This window comes from Vitis riparia, chromosome 16 (genome assembly GCF_004353265.1).
Source record: "Vitis riparia cultivar Riparia Gloire de Montpellier isolate 1030 chromosome 16, EGFV_Vit.rip_1.0, whole genome shotgun sequence".
Lineage (NCBI taxonomy): Eukaryota > Viridiplantae > Streptophyta > Magnoliopsida > Vitales > Vitaceae > Vitis > Vitis riparia.
Genome location: NC_048446.1, coordinates 22636383 through 22647572, shown reverse-complemented (window position 1 = coordinate 22647572; position 11190 = coordinate 22636383). Strand labels below are relative to the sequence as shown.

Sequence of the window (11190 nt, the reverse complement as noted above, 5' to 3'; positions counted from 1 at the left end):
ACTGTTTTTAAATTCTGAAAAATAGGAAACTGTTTTTTAATTTTGAAAAATAAAAAAACTGTTTTTTTTTTTTTGAAAAGTAGAAAACTGTTTTAAATTATAAAATAGATGCTTCCCAAAACATCTCAATAAATAAGAAAAATTATGCTTAAATCAAATATTGGACATCCAAATATTGGTTTGTAATTGAAAAATACCAAAGTGTGTTTGATGGTGATTATATAATGTTGTTATTTTAATATTTAAAAGATTAAATTTTTTTAGTTTTAAAAATATTATAAATGTTTTTAGGATTACTGTCAAAATGATTTTTATAATACGTTTGATAATGGTTTTAGAAAGTAGTTTTAATGTTTTTAATATTTAATATTTTTTTATTTTTCCAGTATTAAAAATATTAAAAACGTTTTTTAAAATCAGTATCTAGTTAGGAATATTTGTATTGGTTATATTTTAGATTACCATTAGAAATTTATTTTTGAAAATAATCAAGAATTATTATATAAAATATTGTAGTTCATGTTTATGTTATTTTAGTGGAACTTCAATATCATTTGGGATTTGCTTCAGCGACAGTTTGGTAACTGTCCATGTCTCTCCAGTCTGGTAACTGTCCATGTCTCTCCAGTCATTGAGCTAAAGATCTATATTGTTGGATGGCTTTCCATTATTAAAAAAAATAATAATAATTTGTGATTTTTATACCACTAAGCATTTTTATTTTATTTATTTATTTATTTTGGACGACTCCTAGATAGTGGGGATGGCTTTTTCAGAACCTTACCACAATTTTTTTTTTTTTGACCAAATTCAATTCTCAATCTCAATTATTTATTGCAAATAATTAAAATTTGAAATTTGACCAAACCACCAACCCTTTGAGAAGGCAATAGCCTCTTCCAAGCCCTTGATCTTCCCCCATGATCCGCATAACCCATCATTGTCAGCCATCCGATGCATTTGACTTCTCCACTTGACAATTTACTTTGATTTCTAGTCGGTAGAACTGGTCCAATCCAACGGTTACCAATGCCTCATCATGACATATGATTTATACATTCTTTATGACTACAATATAAAGCTTAATGCCAACTACTACATATGGTAAAGATTTTGTGACAGCAAGACTTAACCAAAATGGACGCTATCCCTTTTTTGTTCTCCATCTTCCTCCTCTCAACCATGGGAGCCAACTCCCAAGCCTGCGAGAAATCCAGCTGCCACCGCAGTGAGCCCGAGATCCGATTCCCCTTCCGGCTAGAGGACCACCAGCCAGAGTCCTGCGGCTACCCAGGATTCGACCTATCATGTGATGCCACCATGCAAACCATCCTTAAGTTGCCATCAGGAGAGTTCAGTGTTCAGGGCATAGACTATGGCACACAAGAAATATGGATCAATGATCCAAAGAATTGCCTCCCTCGACTAATCCTTTCACTTAATCTTTCGGGTTCTTCGTTTAGTGGCGTTTATTATCATAATTACTCCTTCTTTAAGTGCTCAGCAGACAATCGGTTAGACTCAATTGCTTGCTTGAGTGATGATAATTATACTGTCTTTGCTACTGATTCTAGTAGAGTGATCAATTTCTTGTCACCAGTTTGTGATTTGATTAAATCAGTCATGGTGCCTGTTGAGCTGCCATTTTATGATCCGGTCTGGACCTCGGACCTCAGCAGTGACCTCCTGCTCAGCTGGGGTGCACCCCGGTGCGGAGATTGCGAGATGGAGGGTGGGCGGTGCGGCTTCAGGAGCAACTCCAGCCTGGAAATTGGATGCTTTGATGTTCCTAAACGTGGTATAATCCTTGGTTCTTCTTCTCTATGATTTTTTTCCTTCATTTGGATGTTGAATATTGGTTATGAATGAAATTTTGGGGTTGTTTTGATGGTTTGATTTGGTCAATTTGGACCTCATTTGGAACAAAAGACAAATAGGCCATGCTTTCTAACTCAAATAAAGAATAGAAAGTTGTTTTTTAAGTTAGAGAACATGCTTAACAAACTTTGTTTCTTAGAATTTGTGCTAAAAATAGGTTATATTTTTGGTGTTTTCAACTCATTTTTTTTAGTTGTTTTGAACAATTGAGAATATGGATAGTACTTTGTAAACTTTTGTGTATGTACTTATGTGAAGAATAAGTTAAAAATCGTTTTTAAAAAATATTATTAATTTTTTTTTTTTGCGTAAAACGATTTTATATATGTATATATATGTATGTATATATGTATAATTATAGATGAGAAGGTCCATCTAAGTAAGAAACAAAAACGATTGTATGAAAATATATATATAAAAATAAAAAGCTTTGGGATATGTAAATGTCAAGTGGATATTACCGACAATGGAATAGTGAAATAATTGTTATAAAAAATTATTTAATAGATATTATTGACGGAGTCGTGGAATGTTGACTGTAAGATTATACTAAAACAATGATGTAGGGTCATTTGAAAATCATATAATAAAAATTATTGATGGAGTCATTAGATATTAATGGTAAGACTATAATAAAATAATGATATGTTCATTTTAAAATAATTTAATGGAGATTATAGATAGAGTTATAGGATATTAACTATAAAATTACACTAAAATAATGAGAAGAGTCGGTTGAAAATGAAACTAAAATAAATTAATCAATATATTATAATCGTTATATTTATAAAAAATTTATCACCTTTGTTTGTTTGTTTTTGTCGAGACTAATGAATAAATAAATAAATAAATTAAAAAATGGGTTTTAAAATATGATCTTGAATGATCGAAGCTAGAGAAACTTATTTTTATATGAATTTAAGTCATGATTTGACAATTTAAAAATATGTTGCCAACTAAGGCCAATGCTTTGTCATCTTAAAGGTAAGCATTTTAGAAGTATTTTATACTTCGAATTGGACCAATCTTAGCTTTTGGTTTAGTTGACTTTGATGGTGAGATTCATGTTGAATTTATATAGTGATTAAAAGAATTTGATCATCGTAAATTGTAATTTATTGATTGTTTATTGAATATGATAATGATGAGTTTTGGTTGTGTTGACTTTGAGATTGAATACGGGATATTACATCGTGGATGAACAACTTGCTTCTACTTCTACATCATTTTTTTGGCCTATGGGAAGTGGGCTTGGGCCCAATGCTTCAATGTGAGCCCAATATCAGTTATTTATTGTCTTAAACTTTTTTGTTTCCAGGGCTGCCAAGGACTGCTCGCTATGCCATAACCGTGGGCGTTGGGATACCGGCCCTAATGTGCTTTGTTGGGCTTCTGTGCTTCCTCTGCGGTAGGGTTAAGGCCTTTGGTGGGAGACGCCGGCCCATAGCAGAGTTCACGTCTATGGTCACTCCTCAACCCACTGCTGTCATGGGCCTCGATGGGCCCACCATAGAGTCCTACCCGAAAGTAGTCCTGGGAGAGAGCCGGCGCCTGCCCAAGCCCGACGACAACACTTGCTCAATATGCTTGTCGGAGTATCGGCCCAAGGAAACCCTAAAGATCATACCGGAATGCCAGCATTGCTTCCATTCTGAATGCATCGATGAGTGGCTTCACTTGAATGCATCTTGCCCAATCTGCAGGAATTCACCGGCGAAATCACCTCCGTCCCAGAGTCATGAAAATGGACCAAATTTCTAGTTTGGGCCTTGCCCGGTCCGTCCTGGCCCAATCTTGTAAATTGAAATTTTGTAAGATAATGGTTTAATGTTTTTATTTTCTTTCTTTTCCAGGTTTTGGAGGAAAATGTGTAATTGTGACAATGTCATGTTTGAATGTCAAGTGAGTTTCATAAATGGGAAATGATAAGTTTTCCCTTTCTTCCTCCTTTTTCTTTTCGCCTTTTTATGGCAAAGAATCAGAGCTCCATGGTTTTTGGAAGTTTTGAATCATCAAGACTGATTTCTTTTCTTTTTCCTGCATTTTCTGCACAACCAAACAGACCTCGTATCAAGCCCATGAGGATACTCCTCCTTTTTCTGCACGACCAAATGACACCATATACATGATTAAATCCAACCATGAAGATATTCCTTTTCCTACATTTTCTGCACATACAAACTGACCCCAATTATAGATTAAAGCCAACCCCATGAAGATATTTCTTTTCCTACGTTTTTCTGCCCAACCAAACAGACCCCATATGCATTCAATCCAACCCCATGAAACTATTCCCTTTTGCTTTTCCTCTTCTTATGAATAATAATGAAGACATTACGAGTTCTTCAAGGGAAATGAAGAAATTTACTGCTAAAACATCTGGATTGCTGTGTTTTTACAAGTTTCCATGCTTCCATGGTGCCAAGCCAGTTTATATTTGCTTTTTCATTTTCATTTCTGGATACATTTTTGGATCTTATAGAAGAGCAACAACACTTACACTGAAGTCAATAAAATATATGGTATTATAGGAAAGAGTAGGCATGTAGATACAGTGTAACACTACCTTCCATCCAAGGAAATTGTGATCATGGCATTACATGAGGAAGCTGGAATCCCATTTGGGTTGTTACCATGATCCTCAATTGACTTGTTCTGGGAATATAGAGTAGGCTTAGGAGGCATTTTCAAGAGTTCGATGTCACCTTCCAACATCTCCAGTGCTTTGCTCATTGAAGGGCGGTCTGTAGGCTTCATCTGTATACACCATAGTGCAACAATCACCATCTTCCTTACACATTTCTTTTCATCCTCAGTTGCATCTCCCATTTCCATGTCCTCTCCTTTGTTGATTCGGTCATAAATCCATGATGGGAAGTACATTTCGCTTGAGTCGTCTTTATGTGCATTCACATACCTCTTTTTTCCCACCATTTCCATCAACAACATTCCAAAACTATAAATGTCAGCCTTGTATGAGACACCACCAATGTTTTTGTAGAATAATTCTGGAGCAATATATCCCAATGTTCCTCGTGCTGCAGTGAGGGAGACGATACTTTGATTTGCTGAATACAGTTTTGCCAGGCCAAAATCTGAAACTTTTGGTGCGAAGGTTTTATCAAGAAGAATGTTGTGTGGCTTGATATCAAAATGTAGTATCTGCATGTCACAACCTTGATGTAAATATTCAATTCCCCGCCCCACTCCAAGGGCAATCTTGTTCAATATCTCCCAACTCAAAGGAACAGAATTTTTTCTTTCAGGGAAAATATACTTATCAAGAGATCCATTAGGCATGAAATCATATATAAGAGCCCATTTGGATCCCTCTACACAAAATCCAATGAGCCGCACTACATTAACATGATGAATCCTTCCAATTGTAGCAACTTCATTAATGAAATCCTGGCCATTAGTTTTTGACATGACCAACATCTTCACTGCTACAATACAACCACTTCGGAGTTTTCCTTTATATACTGAACCAAAGCCTCCCTGCCCTAATTTGTCCTTAAAACCATTAGTAATCTTCTTTATCTCTGAGTATGAGTACCTGATTGGCTGGAGATTTCTCTGATTTTGTAAGAAATCTTCAATACTATCATCCAAGGATAAGTGTCTCCGTCGAAACCTATAGATTACATAGGCAGACAGGCACAATATCCCGAGCACAGTTCTTCCTCCAATGACGATAGCTGAACATAAAATCACATATTAAACATATGAATTATTTTGTAAATCAGCATAGGCAAGGTTATGGTGATATGCGTTCCTACATGCTGATTAAGGAAGCTACTGCATTGATTCTTCTTGGATTTGTAAACAAGTAGATTTTGGATTGGAAATTAATTCAATACACCTAAAATTGCCACAAAAAATTTCATGGAAAAAGTAAATTTTGAATTTCATTTCTTAGAACTGATTTTAGTCACATCCAATTTCTCATAACCAAAACCAGAGTAATCCTTTAAAAAGCAAGAGTTCTTACGATTCCAGATGAAAAGAGCTAAAACCAAATCGTTATCCCATCATTGCAAGGAAGTAAGTAAATGTTAGAAGCTCGAAGACTCACCAAAGATTTGAAATTGATTTGATAAAATGGTTGTACCTGCAAACAAGTGAAACATAAGTTGAATTCAAAATGAGACAAATGTAAGTGAAACTAGAACTACTATTTGTATTGTCAAACTTCCAGATTTTTTAAGAGTGTAAGCTGTTGGGATAATATATACCAGGCTAACCAGTATTTTTACTAGAGAAGATGAAGACAGTATAATAAGTAAAAGTGAGGATGGATGATGGTAAAAGGAGCTCAAAGCCTTACAAATTAGAGCAAGCAGGTACAACAAATGCCTCAGCCCTGCATAATTAAACCGAGCAAGTGATATTAGTCCATAAGTTCTGGTGATAATATGAGACTCAGGTCCAGTTTGAAGTTGGATCAATTTAATCTATGTGAATAGAATGATTTTGGAAGGTAAGAAAATTCGATGAACTCAAACTCCAGGCCTATGAGAACTCAAAACACATTTTCTATCATCTTGAAATTCTTACTTACAGATTGGCTTGATGCAACCGATTGGGTAGTCACATACTGTGGGCACAATTATGCATTGTAGAGTACTGTGAATGTAATTCAGATGGCAGTATCGCCCCTGCACATTGCATTCTCTGCTGCAGCGGTAATGCAAAAATGAAAGCTCAACTCCCATGAGCAGCTCGTCTTGCAAGTCTGACATTGAACGATTTCTGGGCTGTGAAACTGCAGCTGATCGATAAAAAAGAGTTGTACCAATGGCGCATGAATATGGAACATCTCTCAGCTTGGGGTTTCCAACTTGTGCATAAGAATATGTATGAGAGGAAGAGGAATTGCCACTTGTGTTGCAATGAATAATAGGAATGAGGTTATGATCATTGACCGGGATTGTGCAGTTCAACAAAACTGTTGTATTGATTTCCCATTTATGTCGCCAATAATATGGATCACCATATCCCAATTGTTGACTTGTCAGGGAATACAGAGGAGTGGAGAAACAGTTGCCCTTCTTTATGCCAGGATTCACCACCCGAATGGTATAGTTATTGTAATTGATCTGCGCAACATAGTATTTCTTGTGGTTCAGGTTTATTATAGTACGATTGTTTTCGCAGGCCAGTTCATACTGACGGTCACCACAACCAGAAGGATCGCCTTTTAATCGAAAAGGGTCACTGATTTTTGCAATATCCCCACAAGAAGAAGGCCTACAGGGCTGGTTTTCACTGGCAATACAGATCGAAAGGAAGCCAACATGGAGGAGCGTTATGAGCCCTACTCCCACGAGTCTTTCCTCCTTCAACATCTTCCGTTTTGAGAGCCAGAGAGAGCTGCAATTGCTTCCTTTTGATAAGGTAAGTTCCTGAGAAAGATAAACAATTTCCAAAAGGCAAAGTAGCCAGCTGGTGCCTCAATCAGATGCCACCTAATGGTTCATACACACACAATGCTAAAAAGGGGAAAAAAGGAAACAAAAAAAAGTGAGAAACCCGCTTGAAGTTTCCACTTTCTGGCCACTTCTGACACAGATCCAGTGTTGATCAGAATCGACTTTCTTTCATCAACCACCCACAAGGATTAAAAAATTCTCTATGGATGCCTTTGTAATCGGTCTAGCTCAACAGGACTGAAAGAAATATTCTACTCTATGGACTGCCTGGTTTGAGTACTGCAGTCCTGATATATTATATTATGATCAAGGTAAATGTGGGCACTAACCAGCGAGCCATTGACCAGCAGGCACCATTGATCAGCCGGCCATAACAAGTTGCTTCCTAGCCTGTTGAATTGGATGGGGATGAGAATTGCCAAAAACATTAAAAAAAGGAATCAATATTAACAAGTGAAGACATCTAAAGTATTGAATTCTGAAAGCGCATAACAGGGCGAGCCATTGACCAGCAGGAACCATTGATCAGCCGGCCATAACAAGTTGCTTCCTAGCCTGTTGAATTGGATGGGGATGAGAATTGCCAAAAACATTAAAAAAAGGAATCAATATTAACAAGTGAAGACATCTAAAGTATTGAATTCTGAAAGCGCATAACAGGCTGAGAAGCCGTACAAACTCCGGAGATGTGTAGTTCCTCAATAATAATTCTCTCTTTATTTTCACTCTTGCCTGTGACAATACTAGCAGAGAATGCAGTGAGCCAAGGTGAGTGCATGGTATTGAGTAATTGCAGTGAACAGGGTCCACTGATACGTTTCCCATTCAGGCTCAAAGACCAGCCAGACCACTGTGGTTATCCCGGGTTCGAGTTGTCTTGCACAGAGAAGAAGCAGACTGTGCTAGATCTTCCATATTCAGTGAAGCTCTTGGTGAAGAAGATAGATTATACATTGCAGGAAATTCGCGTCCAGGACCCGGATAATTGCCTTCCAAGACAGCTTCAGAACCTCGATTTAGCTGGCTCCCCTTTCCAGTTTGAATTGGAAAATTCCTGGGATTACTTTAGGGACTTCACTTTTGTCAATTGTTCAGTGAATAAATCTGCAAATCAATACAAGCTTCGTTCCATCCCTTGCCTTTCTGTTCCTGGTAACCTGGTTTATGCCATTCTTTCCAACGCTGATCTTGGTGATTTTGACCTATCCTCTTGCCGCAAAATCTACAATATCTCACTCCCATATCGGATGTCTAACAATTCTTTTCCCATGAGCTGGTCAAAATCGATATGTGGAAAATGTGAAGCAGAAGGTAAGAAATGCAGACTGAAGAGTAACAACACAGAACCTGTGACCGAATGCATTGAAAAACCAAAAACAGGTACTATATTCATTCTGTATCCTTCTTTCATTTTTCAACAAACATGTATCATTTCTAGTTAAACCCACCTAATATCCTTTAAAACAATTAGTTTTTGCTATGTTTGTTATAGATCCATGATAGTTATTAGACTAAATTACGCAAAAAGAGCCTTGGAAGAACTTTCTTTATCCTATGTTTGAATCTTGGAAAAGATCAGTGTTCTTTGATCATGATTGAAAAAGAAATAAAAGGAAAATTTGATGGGAATTACTTTAAAACTTATGCATTCTGAAAGACTTTTCTGGATCACACTTATATTCTCTTTGATCCATTTTCCCTTCTCTGTTATCCACTCTAGGCTTTGGCTTAATTTGGATCTTGAAAATTCGTCCTTTTCCCTTCATTTTTCCAAGGTCCCAATGTTGTATTAGGAAGTCATAGAGTCAACAAATTGAACATCTGTTTTGAGTCTCAGTAAGAATGAGGGAAAAGAAGGATCCAAAGAGTAAGATTTGAAAATCTGGAAGATTGAGAAAATCAATAAACCTGTGTAGAAAAACAAGCTAATAATTTTATTCTCCTTTTTCAGGTGCATTAAGAAAGCTAGTGGTTGCAGGTGAAGTTTTCTACTCCCCAAAGATTTGGTTTGTCATCTAGGCTAGAAAGATTACTGTTCTTAAATTGCTTTTTGTTATGCAGGTTCTATTGTAGGTTCCTTTCTTCTTGTGCTAGTAGTCATTGTACTCTACTATGTCTATACCAAAAATAAATCAAGAAAAGATCATCAAATGAAGATTGAAAAGTTTTTGGAAGATTACAAAGCTCTCAAGCCTTCAAGATACACCTATGCTGATATTAAGAAGATCACAAGTCATTTCAAGGACAAATTAGGCGAAGGTGGCTATGGAACAGTGTACAAAGGAAAGCTTTCCAATGAAATTCTTGTTGCAGTCAAGATCCTTAACAATTTTAAGGGAAACGGAGAAGAGTTTATTAATGAAGTTGGAACAATGGATAGAATCCACCATATCAATGTGGTTCGCTTGGTTGGCTTTTGTTCTGATGGGTTTAGACGAGCACTTATTTATGAGTTCTTACCAAATGAGTCACTAGAGAAGTTCATATTTTCAGCAGCTGATAAGAACCCATTACTGGGTTGGGAGAAGCTTCGAAGCATTGCTCTAGGCATAGCCAAAGGAATTGAGTATCTCCACCAAGGGTGTGATCAAAGGATCCTCCATTTTGACATCAAACCTCATAATATTTTGCTTGATCAAAATTTTAATCCAAAGATTTCTGATTTTGGTCTAGCCAAATTGTGTTCCAAGGAGCAAAGTGCAGTCTCTATGACTGCAGCTAGAGGGACTATGGGCTACATTGCACCAGAAATGTTATCTAGGAATTTTGGGAACGTGTCCTACAAGTCGGATGTCTATAGTTTTGGAATGCTACTACTTGAAATGGTCGGAGGGAGAAAGAACATTGATGTTACAGTAGAGAATCCCAGCGGAGTATACTTCCCAGAATGGGTCTATAATCATTTGGATCAAGGGAAAGAGCTGCAGATTCGGATTGAGGAAGAGGGCGATGCTAAAATAGCAAAAAAGCTAACAATCGTGGGACTTCGGTGCATTCAATGGTACCCAGTGGATCGTCCTACCATGAAAACCGTGGTTCAAATGTTAGAAGGAGAAGGAGACAATTTAACCATGCCTCCAAATCCTTTTTCATCTACAACTCCAACAAGTACAACTGCAAGCAGGCCACCAAGACCTCTTCAACAAGAGCTGGAAATCCTCTCAGAACTAGAATGAAAGTAATTCACATTATTTATGTAGCAACCATGTTGTAACTGTTCATCAATGTAGCCCTTTTTTTAAGAAACTTCACAAGAAAATTCATCAAGATTGTAAGAGAAATCAACAAATCACTAATCTGAATCAGTTATTTCTAAGAAATAAGCTTGGAAATGAGATAGAAATTGAGTCATTTTCATGGGTGGAAATTTGGAAATGCAAATGTTTCTTCTGTCCTTGTCTTTGATCTTAGACACGGCATTGAATTTTTTTTCTTTTTCTTTTTCTTTTTCCCCGTTTCCTCCTTTTTACATCAAAATGCAGCGTGGGTTTTTCCGGGAAGATGGCGAAATGGATCAAATCGTCCATGGTTGTCTTGGTTGAAAATATAAGAAATACAGAAACAAAACATTATCATTTAAGAAACAGAGAATCCTGGAACAGGGGAAGAAGAAACGGTAAAATTTAAAACGACGTCGTTTTGGAGAAAATTTGGTGTTACCAAAAGGGAGAAATCAAAACAAGGTAATATCAGACTTTAACAAATAAAACGACAGCGTTTTTGTGTAGGGATGAGAGTAAAAATTCGCAGAAAGAAGGCGAGAAAGCTTGAAGGTGGAGAAAGCAACTGTTACCTCAAAACGGCGTCGTTTTCTGCTTATCAGCCTCTCGTCTCTGCCAGAAAACGCCGCGTTTGGATTTCTCCGTTCTCTCTTCTCTCT

At 36.8% G+C, this 11190-nt stretch overlaps 3 protein-coding genes across 5 annotated transcripts; 2 read left to right on the top strand and 1 right to left on the bottom strand.

The window, feature by feature from the left end:
- Nucleotides 1-479: 479 nt before the first annotated feature.
- LOC117933791 (putative RING-H2 finger protein ATL21A) lies at nucleotides 480-3825 on the top strand. The gene is made up of 2 exons (XM_034855327.1): nucleotides 480-1798; nucleotides 3197-3825. The coding sequence occupies exons 1-2, from the start codon at nucleotides 1138-1140 to the stop codon at nucleotides 3637-3639; spliced, it is 1104 nt and encodes a 367-aa protein (XP_034711218.1). The 5' UTR covers nucleotides 480-1137; the 3' UTR covers nucleotides 3640-3825.
- Nucleotides 3826-4332: 507 nt separating this feature from the next.
- LOC117933787 (rust resistance kinase Lr10-like) lies at nucleotides 4333-8176 on the bottom strand. 3 transcript variants are annotated; one of them, XM_034855322.1, is made up of 6 exons: nucleotides 7820-7860; nucleotides 7640-7700; nucleotides 6440-7283; nucleotides 6206-6241; nucleotides 5954-5989; nucleotides 4333-5576 (listed from the first exon to the last, which is right to left on the bottom strand). In XM_034855322.1, the coding sequence occupies exons 3-6, from the start codon at nucleotides 7224-7226 to the stop codon at nucleotides 4441-4443; spliced, it is 1995 nt and encodes a 664-aa protein (XP_034711213.1). In that variant the 5' UTR covers nucleotides 7227-7283; nucleotides 7640-7700; nucleotides 7820-7860; the 3' UTR covers nucleotides 4333-4440. The 3 variants fall into 3 exon arrangements, with proteins under 3 accessions (XP_034711213.1, XP_034711211.1, XP_034711212.1); XM_034855320.1 differs by lacking the exon at nucleotides 7820-7860 and adding an exon at nucleotides 7939-7990 and having other exon boundaries at nucleotides 4360-5576; nucleotides 7640-7773; XM_034855321.1 differs by lacking the exon at nucleotides 7820-7860 and adding an exon at nucleotides 7986-8176 and having other exon boundaries at nucleotides 4360-5576; nucleotides 6440-7700.
- Nucleotides 7980-10668, top strand: LOC117933790 (rust resistance kinase Lr10-like). Its single transcript, XM_034855326.1, has 3 exons — nucleotides 7980-8690; nucleotides 9262-9288; nucleotides 9372-10668. The coding sequence occupies exons 1-3, from the start codon at nucleotides 7997-7999 to the stop codon at nucleotides 10484-10486; spliced, it is 1836 nt and encodes a 611-aa protein (XP_034711217.1). The 5' UTR covers nucleotides 7980-7996; the 3' UTR covers nucleotides 10487-10668.
- The last annotated feature ends 522 nt before the right edge of the window (nucleotides 10669-11190 follow it).